The sequence below is a fragment of the Pterocles gutturalis genome, unplaced genomic scaffold (assembly GCF_000699245.1).
Source record: "Pterocles gutturalis isolate BGI_N339 unplaced genomic scaffold, ASM69924v1 scaffold21077, whole genome shotgun sequence".
NCBI classification, from domain to species: Eukaryota; Metazoa; Chordata; class Aves; order Pterocliformes; family Pteroclidae; genus Pterocles; species Pterocles gutturalis.
In genome coordinates this window covers 380-26,098 of record NW_010115913.1, presented here as the reverse complement: position 1 = coordinate 26,098, position 25,719 = coordinate 380, and the positions used below count along the sequence as shown (strand labels likewise).

Sequence of the window (25,719 nt, the reverse complement as noted above, 5' to 3'; positions counted from 1 at the left end):
TTCTCAATTCCAATAGCTAGAGGCTGTCTAGTAATTATTGCTTGCTGCATGAAATTAGACACAGTTTGTTCAATTACTTAAAATTAGATCACATGTAAGGTGGCAAAGTGAAATAAGAAAAAAAAGAATAATTTTGTCCTCGCTTGATAGCAAAGTAATGAAATGGGAAGTAAGCTATAAAGATGAAAATGTTACAAGTCGGCTCTGTAGGGTTTGGGTGTTTTTTCTGAAAAAAAGCAAAATGTTGTGTTCAGATAGATGGACGTAAGTCAAGCACGACTTTGTTGTGGATACACATTTATATAAGGCAGACAATAAAATTCATGCTATATTTTTGCATGTGTAAAATGCAAATTACCCATAAAAAAAAAAGAAGTTAAATCTCCTTCCCTGTGTCTTCCACTTTGCAATTTTGTAGCTGTTTCATGTACATGCAGAAAATACAGGGGGTAGTTTCCAGGTGTGCGGGTTATCTGTGGGCTTTCTGTCAAGCAACAGTATTTTTAAAAGAATGGGAAGTTTCTCCCCATTTTTGGGGGCAAAATGTGTATCTTTTGGAGCTGATAGCCATGGTGATGGGCTTTCAAATGGGCATGCTGGGCAAGGGGAAGTTACCAGAGTTACAACAAGGATCTCTCTTTGGTAAAGTGAGGTGATGCAGGCACATAGCCATTAGATGTCCCATCATGCTGTTTACAAGAATATATAAAATCTGTTAAATAGTTACAATACCAATAAGATTGGAAGATTTTATGAGGTTTTTAATTCTTAGACTTTACAAGGTTTCAGTGTACGTCTCATGTAATATTACACTGAAGAATATATCCAAAGAATATGGGAATGTTTTGTGGGGGAAAAAAAAGGGGGGGGGGATGTGTAAGAGCAAATACTTTGCGAAAACCAACTGCTAGATGGGATGTTGGGATAACCAGTTATAACAAATTATCTTATGGAAATGTTATTAAGTACCTTACAGCAGACAAGGTCTGAATCCGATGTGTACTGAGAGTTGGGTGTCCAGGTCAGGAGCTGAGCCAGTTCCTCAGAACAGGGTTTTTCATGGGAATTGTTACATTTGCAATATTTGGCCATTTGCTTTTGGGACAGTGATATTTTTACATGGAGGGAAAAGACAGAAATTATATTGCTAATGTCATTTCTAAATTTCAGACTTGGATGTGGTTTTTGCTGTTAATTTATTAAGCAATCTGCATTCACGCAGAAGCAAATTTTCTGAGAAAGCAATCAAGTTCTCACAAGAAACTTAACTTATGATTGAATTTTAACATTATCTTCAATTAAATCAGTATTTATTTTCTGTCTCTTAGGATTAGTGCAGCACAGCCATGTTAATGTCAGGCAAAAATGTGCTGATCATTGACCTTGTGTTGGCCTGTGTTCAAAACCCAGGCGTTTGTTTATGTTCAGGATGCTGATCTTATTTGCAAATTATTTGGGGGCACTGGCAAGATTTGCCTTTCACTACCTCAGAAAACATCAGTGTGTTTTAGTTTTACAGAGAAGTGCTTTATCACATTCTTCACTGTTCTGTGAAATACATGGAAAAAAAATCAGTGATTTGACTCTAATCGGTCATTTGAGACAAGTGCAAAAACTTCCAGCTAATGCAACAAATATCCTTCTTGAGTATCAAGGTACTGCCAGTATCCGAAGCAGTTATTTCTCCACTTCACTAATCTTTATAATTGGCTTGTGTTTTACTGCTATTAATTAAGTGATGTAGTAGCCCATTAATAATTATAAAAGAGTGACACACCTCAGCATTTTCACCTTTCAGTAATAGATGTCACACTTCTGGATTTTGTTTTTGGTTTGTTTCTTTTTTTTTTAATTTAAAATAAAAAGTAGGCAAAAAAGCACATTGTTTTAAATGTATATATTTATTTTGGTGTCTTATAGCACCCTTACCCTTCAGAAGAACAGAAAAAGCAGTTGGCACAAGACACAGGGCTCACTATACTTCAAGTGAACAATTGGTAAGTAATTTTCCTTGGTGTTTCTATAAGGCTGCTGGCACCCTCCAGCTAACGCTTTGCATTTTTGAGGACACACCTTGCCCTTGTCTGCTCCCCCCCATCCCCAGCAGTTTATTGATGCCAAAGCGATAAAGCTTGGTGAGTGGTTTCAGTTATGGGAACTAGGAGGTTTGCTATTGCAGGAAACAAGAGGTATTTATTTCCCCCTCGCTTTTCTCAGCAGGCAGATTTCAGTGTATTTGCATTTGGGTACCAGTCCTGCTTGTGGCTGAGGTTGTGTCTTCTTCAATGGAAAGCCACATCCATTTTGAGAACTTTGGTCTTGGAAGAGGTTGAGATGATGGGTGAAAAAAAGGGTCAATTGGCCCCGTTTCTGCAGAGCGTGTTGTTATTTTGGGCTGCTGTCATCCTTTTTTAATGTTTTTAGTGGGGTTTTTCTTTTTGACTGAGATCCTTCTGTCTCTCTAACGGTTTGTTTCGAAAGTTCAGTTTTTGAAAGCTTGAATAAACTTTGAGAACAATCTGGCTCCTTGCTGCTGAAGTATGGTGTGGAGCAATTTATTTATTCCAGCTAAGGCTTGCTGGAGACCCTGGTCTATCGTAGTAGGGATTTGTCTGAAGGAAATCAGGATCCGTGCTGTTTCTGCAGTGGATTTTGGGGTGCTAACTGTCTGGTATGTGGTGAAGGCAACCAGTGAAAATTACTTGTGATTTAAGTATAAAAACACAACAGCGAACCCTTAAAAAAAAAAATTTGATTTATTACCCTTTGTTATTGCATCGAAATGCAGGTTTCTCCCACTATCCCAGAAAAAGTGTCATATTTGAAGTGTATTGCAATCTAATATCTTGTAAAACTAAGTGTATCTAATTAATTGTCCTAATATTTTTAGATTAGTGTTTATGATGGGAAACCTTATCCTCTTTGAAGTAATACCCAGAAAATGGCCAAGGCAAACTGCAAGCCTGCTGGGGAAAAGGGAGGGAGGAATGCCAGTTTGCAGACAAAAGTATTTTTTTTTTTGTTCAATAAGTGTCAGAGATTAATATTACTGAAGCTCTGATTACATGGCCTAATCCATTTTAGTGAATAAATTTGGTCTTGATGTCCATTGCACCTACATTAACAAACCCTCCTCTCTTTAGAGAGTAGAAGCCTATGGGAGAGATTTCAGATATATTAAACCCCATTACAGAAAATGTAATTTCTGTCAATATAATCCCATGTATTCTTCAATTTAGTACTTTAGAGATAACAAGCTACTTACAATATATTTGCCTTTGGAGGATTAATTTACAAAGTGCACTATCTGGGAGACGCAGGCGGGCTCACATAAGCATAGCTTGTAAGGGTTATCAATTTCTGTGACCCCACAGCAGCCCTGGGAGATCAATTTTTTGAAGCCCTTTAAGACACTGAATAAAGAAAAATACCAAAATCTTGCTGTATGTGAAGTATGCTTCCAAGATACTTACTTTAAAACGTAGGAATAAAAGGCACTAAATGTAAAATGCATGTTGTAAGAAAAGGCAACCTGCGGTATTTTGGCTCAGACAGGAAAAATTAGAGTTTGCTTCAGCTTTATGTCGTCCAACCTTCGTCCAGACGATACCCTAATTTATATAGTTGTCCTTCAATTTAACAATAGGCACTTTGGCCATTTAAGAAGCTGTGTATGTTCATCAGGGGTCATACCTAAAGATGGGGTGGAGCAAGGGTGGGCTGCTTTGGAGGTATCCGGGAGTTTAGGGTTTGGCATGGGCAACTATGTCAGTTTAGGATGGTTCATCACAGAAAATTTTTGAGATTATGAACATGGGATGCTTGGAACTAAAGCTGGTGGAATTTCTCCCACGTGACTTTCCAGCGTGTTTTTAAGTACCCATCTTGCCTCAGATTTGATGAGTTTTTACTTTGGATTTGTGTCAGATGTGTTTTTATAAGTTCCTTATGTGCAAGGAAAAAAAAAAAAAAAAGTAGGTCAAAATACATTATAACTGAAGTCTTGTGGATGTAGGGCAGGCTTCCTCTGCTTGAGCTAGTTTGGTAATTCTGCTGTGGTGTTACAATTGTATAAATTATTGAGACAATTCCACTTCATTCCCCAGCCCCACGAAGACTTAACACTATAGAGACAGTTGGGACTTTCTTAAATCTCAGGCGGTGGGCAGAGGTGCCAGAATATGGTCATTCAGCCCCTGCTTTTTGTAATGGATGCTCAGGAACAAGGAGGCTGTGAGGCCGTGGCTGAGCGTGCAGGTTGCACACACACATGTGCACCCTCAGGAAACATCCAGATATGGGGTGACCAACCAGTGACTCATCCCCCAAAATCCTGGGGGCTACGGGGCAACCCTCTCACAACGTTCTCCTGAATCCCTTTCCTTCCATAGGCAGTGTGAAGGAGAAGAAGCTCTTCTTGCCTAAATTATTTGCTGTAGGGAGGATCTAACATATTGTTTATGGTTAGCTTTGCCTTTCTTCAATGGGCTCATAAGTCATTCAGCCACGACTTGCAAAAAATTTTGCCTTCCTCCTTAGATTCTTCCAAACTTGTTAACACACATGTACATTTTTGTATTAATGATGAGTCATTGTAAATCACTGTTGCAGAGATTAAATAAAATGCTGAAGGGCAGGCTGGGTGCAGATCAGTCATAAATTATTGGCAGCAACACAGCATGTGGGAATACATGAAATGTGCATGAAAAACATAAACTCATGTCTGGTAGCATGGTCGTTAGCCCAGACTGGGAATGCTGGATTTTCTGGATGGAATTAGGAGTTTGCCACAGAGCAGTCAGTGAAGAGAGCATTTGTTTTCTGCAGATTGAAAGCATTTGAACAATTTTTTTTGTCGTATTTTGAATGCCTTTACAGTATGTGCTAGTTGCATATTTCAGTTCTCTGCCATAACGAAAAAAATGGTGCTTTTCACATATGGTCGGCCCGGTGTTCAGGCTCTCTGGGTTGATGCACACAACTCCTATTGATGGTGGAGGAGTCACAGGAATGGGCTGATGATGTGAGACGTTCCAGAAAATGTATCAGTGGTAGGGCACATGTCTTTAAAAATACCACAGTTTTAACTTGACTCTTTTCCTTGGGTTGTTTTGTTTTTTATTTAAAGCAATGAAATAATCCATGTGGAGGATTTTTCCCTCTTTTTTTCACACACGATGATTTCACTTGCGAAATGACCAGTGTTGCCTTTTAGGACCATCTTTTTGCCACAACTGGATGTTGGTGTTGTGGGAGGAGGAAGCCCTTACCCTGTTGCAAAAAAGAAAAAAAAAAAAAAAATTCGATGGCAGGTAGGAAGGTAGCAGAGTTCAAGATGTCATTAGTCTAAATGAAGCCTTCAGATCTCCATTTCATTAGTTGTTTAACCCCGCAGCAGTTTAGGGTTTGAAGCGTTTGAAGCATCGTAACATCAACTAGAAGGGGCACTTGTATGATCTTGACAGTGTTGCATGTATGGACATGGAAGGACCTGACCAAGTCCAAGTTAATAAGGTGCTTTTCCCTGGTGATAAAAACTGTGATTGAAATATCCAGGAGGTGTGATCCAATCTCTTCCTAACCTCAGTTGAGAGCCATCCAGGCCATAATGAACAATCTATACAGTTCTCTTGTTTACTACATCCCAGCTGAATCTCTTCCCATTAAGAACTAATGGTAAATAATTACTGGTGGTACTCTATGGAGGAGAGAGAGCAATTCTCATCAAAGGCTGCATTAGGTGTCAGATGCTTGGTTATGGTTTATGAAAATCTAGGTACACATAGATAAATGTATATTTGTAGAATAATGTGCCTATATAAACTCTCTGTATCTGCATGTCTGTATGTGACTATCTGTCTATGCAGAGGTGGGTACAACTTCATTAAAATGATTGTAAAAAATAAAAGATTAAGTCTGAAAATTCAAATTCTTAAAGCTCCAGTCTTTTATTAGGTGTTTCCGCTCTGCTTTTTCCAAAATATCCTTCTGCTATCTAGGACACAGACTAGACAATGATGGAGCAGCTAGTCAATATTTTATCGTACCCTCATTCTTCAGTGCTTCGTTTGTTGAGCTGTATTCAAACCATGCTTGAAAATGGAATTAATAATTACTGCTGGGCTTTCCTATGGCGCTTACTCCTGTAATATCCAAGTCCTCCCCTGACCTCTGCTCGCCTATATATGCTTACAAGTTTGTGGATCTGCATGACATTTTCACAGCTCCCCTGCAAAGAGAGAGAATAGTCTTGTTGCAGTTCACAGGTGAAGAACTAAGGCTCAGGGAGGTCCAGGTCCAGCACAGCCACTGGTTTGGGGTTGATCTGGGACTGTGAGATGACTTAAAGTAACAGTACATTGTCTACATTTAAGGTCAAATGACCACCGAGTTCAGTGCAAACTCCAAATTTTTAATGCCTTGACATCTTACGTAGCCAGCCTCCATTGCTGGGCATGGAGGAGAGGTGCAAGAAATCAGGAACTGCTGGTGGAAAGTTTGGGTTTGATGCTTTCCTCAGGAGCTCCCAAGCAGTTAAAGGCAGACACAGAGCTGAAAATCTCATTCTCCAGTGCAGAGTTCAGCTGCTTCAGCCAGGACTGCTTTACTCTTCTTGCTGTTTGCTGCCTTATTCGTTCAACTTTGACAAAGTTTATTTCCTGTAAAAATCAATTTTTCTACTTTATAGTGCCCTGACTTGTTCTTATAATAAACATAACCGTCATTGGGGTGGTTGAGGCTTTGGGCCCTATCAAAAATTGTACCCTGAGCTGGTAACTGAATTGTTTGCATATAAAGTGGATTAAAGAATAGGGTGCAAGCAACTCTAGTAATACCATTTCCTAACCTTTGAGTTCTTGATTTTATGACCTTGGCTTCTTTAACTGTCAATTTTGTGTATAATTTCCTATGCTTGCAAAAAAAACCAAAACAACAACAACAACAAAAAAAAAACCTGCCAACCAAGCACACTGGAAAAAATGATCAAATAATGTAAATTTCCCTAATCTCATTCTTGGAGACAGATGAAGTTATTTTTGCTGAAACCTTATAAGGAAGAAATTAAAAAAAGGCTTCAAGACCAGCCTGAAGATGAGTTTCAAAAATCTGAGATGGTTTTGTGGTAGGAAGAGCAGACCACCTTACTGTATGTAGCACAGCCAGCTCAGGGCATAGGCACCCATAAATACTTTATTGCTCTTTTAGCCCCATCACAACTACCCCCGGCAGGAAATTTTCTCTTGCCTCCATTTCTTTGCTCACAGGTAAGCCCAGCATGAGAGCTTTGCTGCCGTAGTCACCTGGGGCGGGGGACGAAGTACTTTGCCATGGCATGGGCAGGCAGGGTGGTGTGGTGGGGACGGGAGGATTTTGCACTTCTCATGGAGGATTGCTGCCCAGCACCCAGCGATGAACGGAGAGCATCACTACGAGGGGTGTCCTTCCCATCTGCTCACTGGTCGTGCCCAGCCTGGCTTGCAGATGGTGGGGTTACGGACGAGCAGATGGGGGGATGCAGATGGGGCAGGTGTGGAGGATGGAGATTAGGAGATGTGGATGGGGGGTGTGGGGGAAGATGCTGACGGGGCAGGTGGGAAATGCAGATGGAGGGATGCAGATGGGGCAGATGGAGGGATGCAGATGGGGGGGATGCAGAAGGGGTGGATGGGGGGATGCAGATGGGGACAGATGCTGATGAGGCAGATGCAGGAAGCCCCTGCCTGCCCTGCTGCACCCGTACAGGGGAGGTAGTGGCTGCATGGCTCTCCACCTTTTGGAAAAGAGTCCCAGGCCCCTGTTTTCCCACTGTGATTTTTTTTATCATAGCACGCCTGGGGTTTGGGGCATCTAAAGCACACCACGAACACACCCAAATCCAAGTGAGAACGTTGTCCAGTGATTCCCATGTGTTGATCCCCACATCAGTTCCTTGGAGGGGATGAAAAGGCTCCTTCACGGGGCTGGGTGTTTAATGTAGACGTTGGCTTCGCTCAGTTCCTTCTCTGAGGGTGATACTCACCCTGAGCAAAAGGCCAGCACATGACCAGCGCACCACTTTAGTCCCACTTAAGCACTATTTTTAGGGTGTAAGTGGGGGAGGAGGCCGACAGGGAGGGAGCATAGCAAAAGCAGGTGCTGGTCCTATACGCAGGGGTGGATTTCCACCCCAACTGCCTACCAAATCGCAGGCTACAATAAATAGGCAAACTATTTGGTTTGCCACTTTGCAGAGCACGTCGCACACGAGGATTTGTAGTCCTAGGCGAGTGAAATATCTGCTTGTTTTCAGATGTATCTATTACTGCCTTTGTTGCAGTAAACAGATTAAACAAGAAAAGGTCAAGATGCAATTTGAATCTGTGTAAGAACATAACAAATACTTTTCTCAGTAATCAGATACAGTAAATACAAGTACTTATTTACTTGTAAATGTTAAAACATTCACAAATTATCCTCTCAACTTCAGCAATACAAACTTAACCATCAGATTTTGGAAACTATTTCCTTTTCTTCCTTATGTGATTTAAGAATATGTATACAGATGTTATTTTAACACTGTTCTGTTAATGGGACTACATGAGAAAGCAGAAAAAAATAGAAACAAGAAAGAATATATGTTTCGGGTTTGACAAATATGTATTGTTTGTTATTCCAAAGTAAAATAAGACAGTAGATGTTTGCAACATGAAAATCATCCCCCCAAAAAAACCCCACAAAACACCAAGAAAACTATTTTAAAAAGGATCTCACTGGGTGAATTGTTACACCATTTGGGCAATTTGGAATATATGCAGTAAATCAGCTGTTCTAAACAGACCATGTGCCGAGCTTTTGAAGCAGATTTTTACATTTATGTTTTCACTAAGTCTTAGCTAATTGTTATGCCTTTCACCTTGAATGCCCATTGTAATAATAATATTACATCTGTAGTCTATTTCTCTGTTCTTAAATTACAGCAATCAGAAATACTCACTAGGTAAAATCCTGTATAGTTACTCGTAAGAAAATATTGAAATCAGATGAAAAAATGTTTAGCTTGCATATTGCCTTAGACAGCCCTGGAGAGCTGCCAGGCAGTCAAGGTGTTATTAGAAAAGCTGAGCAAATAGCTTGCAGGGGGAAGAGTTGTGAATTTAGAGCCATCAGGTACTGTGGTATCCCAGAATTTTAGGCTGGTATTTTTTTTCTAGTTCAGTAAAGCCATTTAAAAATACAGCACGGCAATTAAAACATGCAGGGTTTGGTTTCGGCACATGGGTTTAAGGAGTGATGGAGTCTGGGCACCAAACACAGGTGTTTTTCCAAAGGGGGCAGATGCTCGGAGGAGGTGGATAAAGAGGTTTTTTGGGGGGAAATGCTCCTCTTGGCCTCCAGGGCTTCAGGTGGAGCAGAATAAGGGTGTTCACCCTGGAGAGCTGAGAGACCCTGGCAGTCTCTGTATGCCTCAGACTGCCCCAAAACAGGGGTCATGATGTCCAGCAGCACCAGGGCAGGATGTTTCCCCTAACCATTTCTCTAACAGCCCCTGGATTCAGGCTGGGCAAAACTAGCAGAGGAAACACCATTTATTTCAAGAGCAAATGTGGAATTACTATGTACAAACTAAGAAGCTAATTAGTGGCATCCTGAGCATCAGTGAGTAAAATAACTGATCATATTTTATTCACACAGATGCTTTTTTGAGAGGGAGAAAGGTCATTTTCCACCACAGAGCATTGTACAGTGCAAATGAGGTTTACCTGCCAATGGTCTTGACTACTGAAAGGTGCTCAGAACTTGAGAAGTTAATACGCAGCCAAAAAAAAAAAAATAAATAAAAAAATCCCGTTTTCCCTTGGGCCTTCCATCCTTTTCTGGAGTGGTTTTCTACCTGGCAAGCTTTTTTTTAGTTAGTGCATTAATGTTCTGTAACAAACGCGCTGTCAGGTGTCGGGGAGGTAAGATGAAAAGGCACGTGCAAACATTCGCCGCTTGCTCTTTTCTCTACTTTTGCACTGGCTTTGCTCTGCGGGATCAGGGTAGGGGTCAGAAGGCTTTGTTTGCTACTTTTTATTTTAAAAGGCTGAGATTCAGGTGTACATTGTCTCAAAACAAGAGTTTGGCTTTAAAAAAAAACCCATCCAGGACACTATTGTATTGTGCAAATGCTGCATTGCAAGCAAGGGCAGGGTTCTGCGCCGTCTTCTGTAAATACAGTTCTCAGGGCTTGGGTTCTCTTTAGTGGGAGAGATGCTCCTGTCAGGAAAAGTACCCTCAATATATAAAAAAATAGATTAAAATATATACCCTCAATATATTAACAAAAAGAAAGGGAGACTAATGGTTTGTCTTTGCTTTGCAAGTCAGGTTTTGGTCTATTCTTGTCATAGCTATCTGAAGTGTGTTTACATATAGTTTGCCTTTCTGGTATTTTGTGCTTGCACAGACCTATCTCCACCTATTTTGTGTCAACAGTTGCTGAGATTGGTGTAGAGCAATTAACCGTTGCAAACCGAAACACCAACCCGCGGAGAAAGGTGCCCTAAGAGACCCTCTCTCGCACTTACATCAGACGCTTGCACCGGGCTGCACCTGCAGAAAACGAACCGCCTTTCTGAGTGGTTAAAAAGTCAGCCTGAAATATTAAAAACGGGGCAAATGTTGCCTCCTTCTTGGCGAAACCAATTTTCTCTTCTCAAAAATGAAACACAGCCAGAGGCGCAGGGCGAGGACGTGCTTTTGAGGGCGTGCGTTTTGCCCTGCCTGCCCTGAAATGATTTCAGTGTAAATGATGGATGGCTGGCTATACCAGCGTTAGAGCTAACGAGCCTTCTGTCTTTTATTTTACTTTTGAAAAAGAAAAGAAATGGCAGCAGATGCTGCTGAAAAAATATTACTTCCACAGTTCTTCAACGAAATCTAGGTCATGTAACAGTTTCATGAGTTATTATTTTTTTCCCCTGCCCAGGCACTGTAGTTCTTGTGGTTTTTTTGGCTAATGATAAAGTTGCAATGGCAATTGCTCCATTTAATTCAGATTTATCCCAGAGATGTCCAGCTTCTCACCTGGTTTATAAAGGTGGTTTATACCATCTGGGGGGATGATCCTTAGGCTTTCTGTGTGCTGTGGTCTCACACATTCTTTTTATCTTTGACATTCCTCTGACCTCCCCGTGTGTGTTTTGTTTGCATTGTTTTCTGAGGATGTCTTTTCTCCTGCTCTGAATAAAATGCCGTCAGGAGTAAGATTATAAGCAAAATTAATTACTTCACTTAATCGGAAATTATGTTTAGATAAAGTAGATTACAAAGTAGGTTATTAGTAGTGGTTAGAAAACAATGTTTTGAAGTAGGATGTCTTGGGGGGGAGTCTGTCCAGAAGTGTGGGGTTGTTTTTCAGGTTGGCTGTGACTCAGAGTTGTATGTTTTGTGGTTTCTGGGGAAAAAAAAAAAAAAAGGGAAAAAAAATTCAAACCAGTTTTGCAGGTGCTCACATCATACAAAACACACCAACATGCTCGTGTTTGTTGATTTGGTAGTGGTGGGGAGGACACAACCACAGGAATCACAGCTTCCCTCCTCTACCTCGAGCCAATGTCTCGGTGTATAGACCAGAGTGCTGTCAAAGAGTATTTCATGTAGGAATCACATGTCCCATATAAGGGTTTATTATGTTTTTTCTTTGGGGGCTCTGGGGGTGTTTTACTCGAAAGACACTTGTCAGGACTTTTGGTTTGGCCACCCTGGCTTCACTTCTCCTTGTCCTGCTGGCTGGAGGAGCTGGTGTGGAGTTCCTGGGTACGGAGTTAGTCCATACTGCTGAAGTGGAGAGGAGGAGGGTAAGGAGATCCATCCAGGAGCATGAACAGAGCATTTCTCGTATCCTTCAGTGAGCTGGAACACACTTAAACCAGCAGCTAGATGTGGGAGCAGCCTCTCTGCTTTTGCTTGGGCTGGAGGACTAGGCTTCCAGCTCCCATACCATATGTATTACAGGTAGGTAGGTGAGCTGTTTGGACAAGGTTACCAACTCCATGTATGGAAAAAAACCTTAGACCTCAAAGGAGGTACCCCTGTGTTTAAACCACTTGTGTGTCAGGAGAAAGCTCAGAGATTGTGCAGGCACCTCTCACAAACACTACATTCCCTTAAATAAAAAGTTATGCTGAATCAACAGAGGACAAAGAAATTGCTGGAAGAGAGGTGTGTTTTCAAAGAAGTAGCGAGTAGTTTGTTACCAGTTTGCATCCATTCCCAGTGTAATCCCTGCCATCAAGTGGGACTCAGGTTGTTGGTTTGAAGTGACCTGCCAAAGACTAGCTGCTGAGTTGCACTGGTGGCATGCAGCAGACCAGGACCTGAGTTACAGAGTCCAGACACACTTTTCTAAAGGGTCGGATGGAAAGTTGAGGTTCAGACCCTGCTCAGAGCTGGGAGAAAACACTGAGCGTCTCAGTCTGGGCTGCTCTCAAAGCTTGCAAAGAGCCTGTGCACCCTCTGCCATGAGCATTTGGGAGATCCTGAGGCTTGTGGCGTCATCTGCACATTGAAGTGCATACATCTCCATCCCAGCAAAGACAGTGCACTGCATGGCACTGACAGAAACCAGACAGCATTGTTCCTTGGGCAGGGAAAGAATTGTTGTGGGAGGCAAGATTTTGGCTGATAGAGTGTTGTGTACCCAGCCACAGTGCTGTATGGGGTCCGGTGCTGTCCCGGGCATGAGTTAGAGCAGCCTTAGTGCTGCCCTACTAGATGAATCCCAGCCATATTCCTTCAAGGCTAATTGTGGCACATGGAGATCAGCGGAGTACAGCTGCGCTGGGATTTGGGAGCAGGGAAGAGACGGGAGGTCAGCTCCGCTGGCGCTTTGCCATGTAAAGATTTCCCCTTACATCATCTGGCTGCTGAGGGCGAGTTTACATCTGCTTTGCACCCGGAGGGAATTGCAATGTCAGGGAATGAGGTTGCTGCGAGCCCTCCCTGGCACAGCCAAGACCTGCAGCACGGCCTCTGCTCTGGCTCCCCGACATCAGTGGGGAGACATGTGGATGCCAGACCTGGATTTTCACCGGAAACTTTCCATGTCGGCTGAACTTTTTGGAGGACTGAGTGGGATTTGTGGATGGGAGGGGAGGAGGAGAAGGAGGAGAGTGTACCAGAAAGGCCAAGAGCAGCTCGCCGGTGATGTGGGAGGGCATTGGAGGTGGGCAGAGCAGGAAGGTGCATCTCCAGGGAGCCCTTCCCTGGGCACGTTGGCTCTTCACTCCTCCCTAGTAAATCCCTCCCTTGTTTTTCATTCAGAACTAACCAAATAAATACAAATAGGCTTTAGCTCCATCCTGCTGGGAAGCAGGAAAAATTTTGCCAGATAGAAGTGTTTCTTGCCCACCTTTCTTCTGGAAAGACCCATTGAGCAGCCACTGGCCATGAGCCCTGTGCAGAGATGGGGCTAGGGGAGCATTTAGGCCAAGGGGAGAGCGGGACCAGGAGCTCGCGGGTCCTAGCTCTATGGAGAGCCATCATCCATCCCTTCTGCACCAAGAGCACGAGCCGCATCCGGGCTCGCTGCCACCCCAAGGTGGTCACCATGGTTGCATGGTGTCCCATGGGGATGGTGGCAGGGTGCTCCACCAAATCCTGTCTGTTTATTTGTAGGCAGGATGAGTCCCACGGTGATTTGAGATGAAAGCATAGTATGGAGCAGTAGGGGAAGTGGGGTTCAACGGCTTGGGAGAAGAGCAAGCCCAGGAGGTGGCCCAAGGCAGAGCTGGTGCACATTGGGCTGGCTGAATGTAGGGCATAGCCAGCTCTCTTACGAGGAGCGCATACCTGATCCCATCTCTCTGCTTTCTATTTTTGCACTCGATATGCTTGTTACATTAGCAGGGTTGGCTTGCGAGAGATTCAATAGCACTCTCCCGCTTTAAAGCAACTTTTATGAATGCACAACATGAATCCATCGGTGGGGTCACATAGTAATGCTTGAAATCAGAATCTATTTTTAAAACTAAATTGCAGAACCACACATGGCTTTCACTAGTGCTTTACATCAAATTTGTCAGCTAATTAGTGGTTTTTCATCGCTGGTTTTTGCATAGTATTTTATTTGTTCGCTCTTTAATATTGTCTTGCGACATCCCCAACCCTATATACAGTCCCTGGTGCTGGTGCTGCCAGTGGAGAAGGGAGGGAGAGCTTTCAGGAGACCTTCCTGATCCTCCTGACAGATGGACTCACTGCATTTGGAGTATATTCCAATATTACGTGTCTGGAGTGGGCGGTTAGCAGCCCGTGTACTCTCTTCCCTCCCTACCTCCGTTTAGTGTTGTAAATGATGTATTGCAGTCCTGAACTGTCTTCATTGAGGAGGAGGAGAAACCAAGAAAAGTTGCCAAACATGACTTCATAAGGTTTGACTTTAAATTGAACAGTTTATTGAGTGTCTTGGATTTTTTTATTTTGTTTTTTCTTTACAAATAAAGGGAGTAGGGAGAGAGCATGGATTGCTAATGACTGGTAGTTACAGGTCATTAAGCTCACTGACTGACTTCAGGATAAGAACTTTCTAATAATAGCAATAAGCACTCTTTTAACATTTATTTCTCATTTTAGGGATGGGGAGATGTGATTGCCATTCAAAAGTCTGCAGGTTTTTTTTTTCTGTTCATAGTTACAGAGGGAGCTTGCTATTTTTAAGGCTGTTTTTAAAACATTTGAACATGTTCGGTGAAATAATTTCTAGGGTTTGTTTTTTGTTTTTGGTTTTTTTTTTTTCTTTAACTGACTCCTTTTAAAAGCTCTGGAAAACAAATACACAGGAAAAAAATGAAAATATGTTAAAACAAGGAATAAAGCAGTTACTGAAGTGTAATAATCCTGGTTTATAGCAAACTTTCCATTTAAATTGTTTTTATTAGAGATAAACCTGTTAAGCGTTGAGGAATTAAATGCTGAATAGAGAAGGTTGTTTTGCTGCTATATAAATGAAGGAGTACAGCTGGTTTTACAAGTGAATTATTTGCCCGTTTGAAGGGCTCTGGTTACTTTGGCATCTGTTAACAAAAAAACCTATTATTTGTTTGTTGTCAAGAAGGATGCTATATTTTTCACTGGGGCAAGAGGGATTTTAACACTAAGGTTTGTAGGTACCATGAGCTTTCTCATCGTCCTTACACCCAGTTTGCTAGAAGGAGCTCAAGGAGAAAATGAGGCAGAGAGATTTTCGGGAATTCCTTGGCCCTGCTAATGCTACGCAGACTTCTGGCATGCGGCACTTTGGGACAGTATTGAGAGGGAGCAGCCTGCAACTCCAAGTATCAAAAGTCACTAATGGACTGAAACTCTCCTCATTTGGGAGGGCTGGGGGAAGAGAAAAATTCAATATACCACTAAGTCTCAGCATCTCCTTTCAGACAGCTGGTCCTGGAAAATTTCATTCAAAGACCATGAATTGGAAGTCCTCGCAATAGTTCTGTCGATTCTTGAGCAAAGGTGACTGGAAATTCGTGACAGCGAAGGAAGGTCTTGTTTTATTCACTCAACAGAAGTGAAATACAAGGGGAAGGGAGAAAGAACAGATCTGTGCGGAAAATGTCACTCGGGCTGTAACCTGAGCCTTAGCGAGCTGTGCCTTTTGGAGGGTTTGGTGACCCTCCGAAAATCCTTGCTCTCTGGCTGCTATTATTGTAGCCAATTTCCAACTAAAATAAGTCTTTTGTCATCACCAGCCATGCCGCCTCTTGCTGAGAAGAAACAAAACTTGTGCATGGCAGTGAGGGCGGCCAAGCTGAAGGTCAGAGTGCAGAGGCGAATTGCTGCATCCCCGGGGACAGGGCTGGATCTCACCCGTGGGACCATCGATGCACCAACCGCAGAGACTGCCAGTGACCTCTGGAGACAGACCCCAGGCGAGAAGCCTAAGAGAAAACATCCTAGTAAAATGCAAATTGGAGGAAAGAGAGTTTCCTCCTCCTCTTTGGGGTTATGCAGGTGGAATGGCTGGGTTTTTCTTGCTTTTGGGGACACAGCAGAAAGCACAATCTCATGTATCCGAAAGGGCAAGGAAAAGTTAACTTGAAAAAAATAACAAATACTTTAAACTTCTGTGTTTGCCCAACTGTTCAAATGTTTCCTCCTGGAAAAAAAATACACTGAGGGATCTTGTGTTGTTTGTGCCACTATCGATTCTGCTCTTTGGAGGAAAAAAAAACCCAAACCAAAACACCCTTTCCACATCGGAGCAAAGGTGCCAATGCGTAGAGCACTGGTATGGGAAAAGATACTTTATACAAGCCTTTGAGCCTGTGCGGGTCTTTACTCACAGGAGTAAGGTTATGCAGCCATCTTAATCATTAACTTGACTTTTATACTGAGAGGTATTTTGACAATGCTCCATTTGAGTAGCACTTGATACACGAATATCTTTTTTAGGTCCTGATTTCTCTGAACTTTTAAAAATGTGAGTGATTCAGGGTTTCTTTCTCTTGAAATAGGTGAATGTGAACATAGGAGAAAATGGGCAGTGAGATTTTTCCTGTTAACTTTTCTATTCCATCATTTTTACTGGTGTTATGTCAGCCTGGTGCTTTGGAAATCAAGAGTGATCAAAAGATCTTGGCCCTTCCATGAAAGAAAAAAAAAGAGAGAGCATGAAGAAATTATCCCCATGCCTGTATATTTCTGCAGCAACAGCTAATTTGCAATTTTGCTTGCAAAGAGATCTAAAATGTGATTTATAAACATTACAGCACTGCATTGTGCTCTCTCAAGGCAAGCCACATTAATAGTTTTAATCTGATGGGTTCTTATGAATTCCAGGTTTAGGATGCAGGAAGAAACTTGAAAGTGAATAAGTGAATACTTTCTTCCTTTTTTTTTTTTTTTTTTTAATGCATAGTGGTTTGGAGTCTACTATAATGCAAAGTGAAGCATTCTGTTACAAAGGCAGGGAGGATGGGACAGAAGGTTAAAGGGCATCCTGGAAACAAACAGCTGGACCAGTTTATTTAAACAGATACAAGGATGGGGAGCTGACCTCCATTTGACTTCTAGTGGGAGGAGCGAGAATGTCATTTTATTACTTTGCCCAGAAGGAAGATGTTCTTGCGTCTGAATTCCCCCTGAAGACATCCAGACACTGGGCTGTTGGGCAGAATTGCAGCTTATAAAAAATACTTATATGAATGTGTAAGAAGAAGATAACTGTTAAGTACCTGTGTGTCAGATGTTTTTAAAGCAGATATCCCCAGCAATAGCGTGGGGAAACAGGTGAGAATCAGTCTTACCATAGGCACGTCTTGTGGATACTTATTGGTAAATTCTAGCTATATAGTTCATTATTATGAGACCTTCGCTTCTTATTAAAAGCACTTGTAGTTTCGAGGAGAAGGAAGAGAAGGTAGTGAAGCTGGGGTGTGCGTGCTTGAGGTTGCTCAGGGTTTCTTTGGGATAAAAGCTTTTGGCAAATGAAGGTTTCAGTGACCAGCCAATCTCACCAAAAACCTGCTGCAGTAACAGGTCCTGGCAATCGGGCAGGAGAAGGATGGAATAAACACAGCAAGAGCCTGCCTGGCTTGCAGAAGGAAATGGCTGGGGCACTGGGGTTTTGTGTTGTTGTTTTACATAGGAGAGTTACTGTGGAAATTGCTTTCTGCAAATGCAGATTACAGATATTAAACAATTTTCTAATTGGTCATGGAGCTAAGGCAGCTAATGGGGGAAAAAGAGCAGATTTTTTAAAATTGCTTATTTCACATGGTGTTTGTGCTACACCTGTGCTTATAATGAGAAAGGAGAATTAGTCTAACCTTCTGCTCACATGATTCTAATTTTCATGGTTTGTACAAGATAAGGATAAACTGATTTGCAACACCGTTTGCTGGAGTTGAGGGTTTGTTTTTTTTTTGTTGGAAATGTGTACAAAAATTGATCCAGTACTGGTGCTGACAAAACATGACCTAGTTCAGATGTAAGGGTTCCAGACCGACACCCAGAATTTGTGCCTTTGAGCCCATTTTGTCAAGACAGGTTTGATTAGGACTCAACATCTTTATTAATTTTTGCAGGAGTTTGGGTAACAAGGGTCAGTTGGGAACAGGAGATAGGAGGAGACCAAAATCACTGTGCTGGTCTTTGATGAGGGCAAAACAAACAGCACAGGGCCGTGGTTTGCGATTCTCCCCCCAGCTGGTGTAGGGGAATGGGTGGGCAGAGCCGGTTCCTGCAGGAATGTCCTGGTGGCTTTATCTCTGCAGTAGGAGAGCTCCTGCTAAGCCACCCCAAGCAAAGGCAACGAAAACAAGCACTAGTAGCCCTTTGTGGACTTTCCCATTGCATTTTGCAAGTGTACTATGGTTTTACTCACGCTCATGCTTCTTCCTTTACTAGTAAATATTGAGGCATATACATTTTTATTAGTCCCGTTCTCTCTCACAAAGAATGTAAAGTCTGGTTATGAGGCTTTGCCATGATTAAATCTTGATGGAGATGTTTTCCAAATGTTTTTTAACTAAGCTTTCTGATGAGTAAAACCACAAGAGAAGTTCTTCTAATGCTCTTCAGACAGGTTCCCAGCCACGGTTTTGAGCCTCCTGATTTCAGCACCACAAGGACTGCCCACAGAGGAGACCAGGGCACTTGTGATCCCTCTCCTTCTTCTATTTTGCTCCAAATTATTTTGAATATTCCTTTCCCAAATAAGCGTAGCAAGACTAACTGAGGCGAAGAGCTACAGAAATGCAAGTACGGCTGCAGATGGCTATTTTTAAAAACAACCGTACCTTTTTTTTATTTCCAGAGATCTGCTTTTCATTGTTCAGAGGGAGTTTTCAGTAGTCCAGTAATTACAGTTTAACAAGATGTTTGCTGTAAATGGTCAAGCCTAGCTGGAGAAAACAGGATTATAAATTCAATTACTGTAAAGCTATGACCTCGCCTTGACCCCTCAGACTTTGCATAAAGAGAGAAGGGGGGGAAAAAAGCCCACCAGAAATGGCTAGGAGGAATGCACGGCTCTGAAGTCCCCAGCAGTGTGACTTAGCGGTGATAAAACTCCAGACGTTCTCTCATTTGATGGGGTTCTGCCATCACAGTTCATTATCTTAATAGTGGGCATTAAAAGGGAATTAGGTTTGCAAGAGGTAGGGGCAAGTTTTGAAAAAGAAAAAAAAAAAACTGGAAAAAAAAGAAGTCGGGAGGACATAAGGCAGAAATGGCACTAATGAGGGGGAGGTAAGCAGATGCCCTTACGAGCATATCGCCGGCTTCACACAGTTTTTTTTCTGCTCCGTTCTGAATTGAGAAGAGTGTTGCTGATATTGTTTCCTGAAAACTCAGCTGATTCCCCCATGAAAAGATGAAATGGAAGTGCCCAACTGTGGTAAAAAGCAGGCAAACATAAATCAGCTCGGAAACCCCAAGCTTGTGCTCTCAAAGGTCATCTGGGTTAGAGGTTTCACAGGATTTGCATCCCCACGCAGCCCGATGGAGAGCACCGTGGCGGGGCAGGAGGCTCAAGGATGGGTTTGCTAACACATTTGCTAACCTAACCGTTTTCTTTCCTCTTTTTTCTTGCAGGTTTATTAATGCTAGAAGAAGAATAGTTCAGCCCATGATAGACCAGTCCAATCGAGCAGGCAAGTCCCCAGTAGTAACTGTATTCAAGTCACGCAGGCAAAAACCATCCTCAAGCCATTCACCAGGAGGTCCATTACCTGGTAAATAAATGAGAAATGAATGCTGGGAGTGATTGACAATTAAAATACAACCAGCTTTGTTTCATTACAACCCTAATCATTTTAACATTATTAAAATATTTTGGGGAAAAAAAAGACATTGAAAATTCAAAAAAAAGAAACTAAAATTATCTACTCCATGACCGAACTTTCTGTACACATTTGGAATTAAAGTTATTTCTATTTTTTTTAGTAGTTGTTTTGAGTTTTCCTTCCCAGCTCCTTCTGCTCCTGTGACCACTCCCTGGTGCATGGCTTGGTGTGGAATTGCTGTAAACTTTATTACCTGTCAAAAGGGCAAAGGGGTCAGAATCGCTTGTGGGACTCAGTAAAGTTCAAAGACACTCAATGAGGTAGAGCTTTATGTGCTTTAATAACCCAAGGCAGCTTACTTCTGAAGCCAGCTTTTAATGTACAGTTAAAACCCCAAGTTCAGGTAGTGGTACTTTTGTCCCTTGTCTCTTCTTTTTAGTAGCTGTCTTTTGGAATTGCTGGGTGTTCGGAGTTTACTTTGGGGGGATTTTTTTTTTTTTTAAATCCTGAATTTTCACATGCTGGTTCTGTCTGGGATTGTGGCTTGCAGCTCTGTGTAGGTATTTACCATTGAGGAATAGCCTGTTACTCCCAGTTGGTTTTGTGTTCTGAGTCTTGCTGACAAACTATCCAAATGCATCGTTGTCCAAGATGCCTTTGGGCCACGCTTCCTCTTTAAGTACATTTGATTATTTTGCCATTAGAGGTAAGTAGCTGGCACAGATATGTTCAGGTCCCGCTCTTAGAAAGGCACATGGGTGTAATTTAACACTGCGATTTCAGTGTGACTATTCCAGCCATAAAATCCAGCTCCTATACAGGTCTTTGCATTGACGTCAGCAGTGGCAGCAGCTGGAGCCGGGGCTCCTTGTGTCTTGAGATTTTGGATCGCTAACTTCATTTCCAAATTTGCTGTACGAAACCAAGCCAAAACTAAGCAAGCTGGTTAGCCCAGCCTCTAAATTCGAACAGTAGATGTTTTTCCCTCTTTTCAGAGCCAGCATCGATAGCCATCTCACACAGTCTGTGGGTTGGGGGGGTTGTGTCTTGATGCCATGAGAAGATGTGACCCTTTTGTCTGTCACTAAAAAGCAATGTTCTGCGCTTTTCCAGTAAGTCAAGGAACACCCTATAACCCTGATGGGCAGCCGATGGGAGGTTTTGTGATGGACGGCCAGCAGCACATGGGCATCCGAGCACCAGGTAAGTCCCCAGGAGAGCACTGCCCACCCGTGGGTGACCTCGGTCACACCACCATAGGTAACTGCACCTCCACCCTCCACCGTCGTCTCAACCGCCTGCCTTGCCTCGCCTGTCTTCTTCCTGCCTTCAACACCGCCGAGGGGAACCAGGCATCTCCTCACTTGAGTGGTCCTGGACCCTCTACCATGCTGTGTTTTGGAAAGGGGCTTTTGGCACTATCTGTTGACTTTGCTCATTCTCTGGCATCTTCTTGGATTTTTATCTCCCTCTAGGACCTATGAGTGGAATGGGCATGAATATGGGCATGGAGGGGCAGTGGCACTACATGTAACCTTCACCTAGGTAACCAATGGCAAAGCCAGGGGGAAGTAAGTACAAACGGGGTCTTTGTTCTCACTTTGTCCCAGGGATATTTTCTCCTTGCATTTCCCTATGTTCTCCCTGCCCATAGCCTCATGCTTGTTCCTTCCTTTCCATCCATCCATCCTCTGCCTGGGCTCCTTCAGGTTTCTCTCCCTCCAGTTCAGCTCAAGCTTTCCAAGCTTCCCAAACCCCCTGTGAGTGCGTGCGCCATCCGTTGACGCCGCTGTACATCGACGCCGCTATACATTGATGCTATTATCCATCCCCGAGCACATGACAAAACAAGAAGCAGCCGGGGAGGTGGGGGGAGCCCGTCGTCTTGGCAACAGACTGATTTGCAAAATGTAAGCGGTCTGCAGCAGCGCAGGGAGAGGAAAGAGCATGTCCCCAAAGTGTCATAAATCTGTCTAACCGCAGTTGATGCATGAGTTACATTTCTCCCGCTAACCTGCAAGACACCAAAAAAAGCCAAACAGAGAGTTCTCATAGGTTTTTAAAAAAATAAATAAATAAATGGTGCCTTCACTTAGTTGCATTTTGGAAGGCGATGGATGAAACTTTGATTTTTTTTTTTTCAAGTTTATTTCTCTTTGTCTGTCCATCATAATGGGATTACGTGTGGCAAAGGAAAAAGAGAGAATACAAAATAGAGGTGTGCGCAGCAGGCTATGGAGCTTAGCCCAGGCTAATTGACTATATCCAAATTAAGTATGCCATCACTTGCAGTGTGACAAATGGATTTGACTTATTCAGTATACAAAAATAGAGATCATTAATGCAATCTTCAGTGGCAGGCCTCGCAAAGAAAGCCCAGAAAAACTGTCCCAGATTTTTTTTTCCCCTCTTGTCTTTTTATAGGAGAAAATACATGATAAAATTTGTGGTTTTTTTTTTTTTTTTAAAGAAGAAAGTGGTTGGAAACACTGAAGCACTGGTACCATACTCAAATGGTGCCTGATTCTGTTCATCTTGCTCTCTTTCTGGAGTGAAAAGCAGTTATTTTGGCATCTTGGTTGTGCCACCAGACTATATTAACGTAGGGTTTGAAGTTACCGAGGCCAAGTGTATTTTGTAGTCGTCTTCTCTGGGCACAAGTCAAAACTAAGTTTTAACAATTAGCTATGAAAACATTCCTCTGAGCTTGGGAATGCAACAGCCTTATTACCTCATCATGGAAATTTCTAGCTTAGTTAATTTAAATATTGTTTCTTAGTTTCTGGGTCAATTAAATTTAAATGATGTATTTTATGCTTCGTGACCAATTAAATTAATAGGTTATTACAAAAAATATTATAATCTTTTTTGATTAAAGAGCTGTGAGTACAGTATATTTTATAAGCAATTTTCATTAGTTCAAAACTGTTCCTTTAGGCTAGATTAAGCAGCTATTCATTGCTAGAGCCTTGAGACCTGATTCCAAGGTGTTCGGCGCATTCACAGTGCGCTCTTACTTAGAACTAAAGCCAATTGAACCTACTTAGCAATAGCGTATGCCTTTCACCCTTGATGATTATGGAGCTTATAGCTCTCCGAAACAATACACCTGTCAGTTCCCATCAGCTACAGCAATCCAAGCAGAAGGCAGAGGCCCACAGAAAGCAGGAGGTTTTATTGTTTTAGGTCCAATTTTTTTCTTATTGTTCTCCCAAACCCACTGAAAGGTTGACTGAGTTGCACATCTGATTTTTTTGGACTGAAGTGAGCAAGGGGAAAGAATTAATTGATAACTGTTATTGATTATATATATTTTTTGTGATGCATTTAAATATACAGGTTTGATTTAACAATTGTCATTAGTAATCCTATCCATTTTGGCTTCATATGTGGCCTTTGTTCAGCAACGTATGTGCTTGCTGTATAGCGTCTGTTTGAATGGCACAAATACTTGGGAAAGATTCCAAGTGATCAGGCTCGAGAGCTAAATAAATAACTGTTGATAAACCTCAACACTGATTTAACCCATCTCTCCTCCCAAGCCCCTCATTAACCACTACAGGTTCCCTGCCTTTGTATTGCCAGCATACTTTTACGAGACAGGAGATGAAGGCGAGTAGCTGGAACAAGGCCATGGGGTATGGAGGCCACCTGAGAGCCCTAGCAGGGCTTCCCCGGCTTGATGCCACCACCCCATGTGACCAGTTGTCATCGGGCTGGCTCTGCCTCCAGCACGCTTCCAGTTTGGGAGCATCTCCATTGCATACATTCCTAACCATGAAAGCAGAAAGGAGTTTTATCTCCCAAAACTCTGTATTTGGAGGGGAGAGGATGTTCTTGGGTTTTAGGGTTTTTTTTGACCTGGGGATCATTCCTGTTGCCATTGTTGTCAGTCCCCACATAGGCTTGGATCCCACAAAGGCAACAGCACTCACTCGCCCATGACTCCACATCCCACCTTGGGCTCAAGCCCAGCTTTCCCGTGCCCCAGCAGAGGAGCTTCATGGCCCCATGTTGGTTAGCTGGTCCCCACCACTCACCACTGCCTCTTTCTCTCCGCAGGGCTGCAAAGTATGCCAGGGGATTATGTGTCTCGGGGTAGTCCAATGGGTATGAATATGGGACAGCCAAGCTATACCCCACCCCAGATGCCCCCCCATCCCGCTCAGCTGCGTCATGGCCCCCCCATGCATACCTACATTCCTGGACACCCTCACCACCCAGCGATGATGATGCATGGAGGACCACCCCACCCTGGAATGCCCATGTCAGCATCAAGCCCCACAATGCTTCATACCGGCGAGCCGGCAGTGAGCGGACAAGTGATGGACATTCATGCTCAGTAGCTTAAGGGAAATGCGCGTTGTCTGCAGCGACGGTAGATTTCAAACATTGTCTTTCTGCAATGACTATGGAGTTCTTGGTGTCAACTTTGGACCAAGGGACGTTCCGATTCTTCACAGGGACCCTGAAAAGCAGGAAAACACCAACCGAAGCCAACTTCTGGGGACATGCTAAATAACTATATAAGACATTAAGAGAACAAAGAGTGAAATATTGTAAAATGCTATTATACTGTTATCCATATTACGTTGTTTCTTATAGATTTTTTAAAAAAAATGTGAAATTTTTCCACACTATGTGTGTTGTTTCCATAGCTCTTCACTTCCTCCAGAAGCCTCCTTACATTAAAAAAAAGAAGCCTTACTTACACTTTTCCTGCAAATGACAGAAAGGGTTTATTTGCAGGATTTTTAGAGCATTAAAATAACTATGTCAGGCAGAAGAATCTTTCTTCTATCCTAGGATTTCAGCCATGCACACTGTCTCTCTCTCCTCCTCTCTCTCTGTCTGTCTTTCTTCCCTTTCTCTCCCTTTCTCCCGGTCTCTCTCCCTCTCTCTCTTTCTAGCCTGGGGCGTGAATTTGCATGTCTAATTCATTTACTCACCATATTTGAATTGGCCTGAACAGATGTAAATCGGGAAGGATGGGAAAAACTGCAGTCATCAACAATGATTAATCAGCTGTTGCAGGCAGTGTCTTAAGGAGACTGGTAGGAAGAAGCATGGAAACGGAAAGGCAGTGTATTTGAAGCCTAATTGTCACATCAGAGCATCCTTGTCCCCATGCAGCAACCACCACCTTGTACATCACTTCCTGTTTTATTCAGCTCGAAACATGGACTGAAGATTTATTTTTAATATGTTGACTTTCTTTCTGGGCAGAACATCGGTCATGTGTGCATTTTTTTTTCCATAGTCCCATCATGGAGCATTTATGTATACATTGTAAATAAATTTTGTGCAAAAAGGACTGGAAAAATGATCTGTATTATTGCAATTTTTTGTAAAAGTAGCAGTTTGGTATGAGTTGGCATGCATACAGATTTACTAAGTGGGATAAGCTAATTATACTTTTGTTGTGGTTAAACAAATGCTTGTTGATAGCCTTTTTCTATCAAGAAACCAAGGAGCTAATTATTAATAATAATCATTGCACACTGAGTCTTAGAGTTTCTGATTGAAACAGTTTGGATTGTATAATAACTCAAAGCCCAGTTGTAGTAGTTTGAGTGCAGTAATGAAATCTGAATCTAAAATAAAAACAAATTATTTTTTGTCATGGTGACTCCACTGCTTGCAAAATTTGTTTCCTGCCCCGATTCAGTGTTTGTAGCCATTCTGTCCCAAACTGAGAGACGAGCAACTACAAAATTCAGCTAGCTCCAGAGATGTACCTATCATTTGCTATTTAAATATCGGCTTCATATTTAAAGAATGTAAAAGTAATGCTAAGCTGTGTAAAGAAACTTTCTCAAAACTTGCACTGTAAATTGTCAGGGTGGGAACTGTTGCTGTTAATAAATGGAATATTGTAGGGCATTATCGGACAGCAGTTTGTACTACCCCCAGCCCCAAGTTACAGTTCTAATACACAGTTTAAATTATTTGACCCACATACTACATTTCT

General features: G+C 42.4%; 1 protein-coding gene across 1 annotated transcript; it reads left to right on the top strand.

Moving 5' to 3' along the window:
- Window positions 1-569: 569 nt before the first annotated feature.
- LOC104460913 (homeobox protein Meis2-like) lies at window positions 570-25,370 on the top strand. Its single transcript, XM_010075358.1, has 5 exons — window positions 570-647; window positions 1,921-1,997; window positions 19,558-19,616; window positions 20,862-20,951; window positions 23,811-25,370. The coding sequence occupies exons 1-5, from the start codon at window positions 570-572 to the stop codon at window positions 24,092-24,094; spliced, it is 588 nt and encodes a 195-aa protein (XP_010073660.1). The 3' UTR covers window positions 24,095-25,370.
- Window positions 25,371-25,719: the final 349 nt, after the last annotated feature.

Bases quoted from the DNA above. Each gene is read 5' to 3' on its own strand.
- LOC104460913 (XM_010075358.1), top strand. From the start codon at position 570: ATGGTGATGGGCTTTCAAATGGGCATGCTGGGCAAGGGGAAGTTACCA. The intron at 1,998-19,557 runs GTAAGTAATTTT...TTTTTCTTGCAG, and splicing joins ATACTTCAAGTGAACAATTG to GTTTATTAATGCTAGAAGAA. The intron at 19,617-20,861 runs GCAAGTCCCCAG...GCGCTTTTCCAG, and splicing joins AGACCAGTCCAATCGAGCAG to TAAGTCAAGGAACACCCTAT.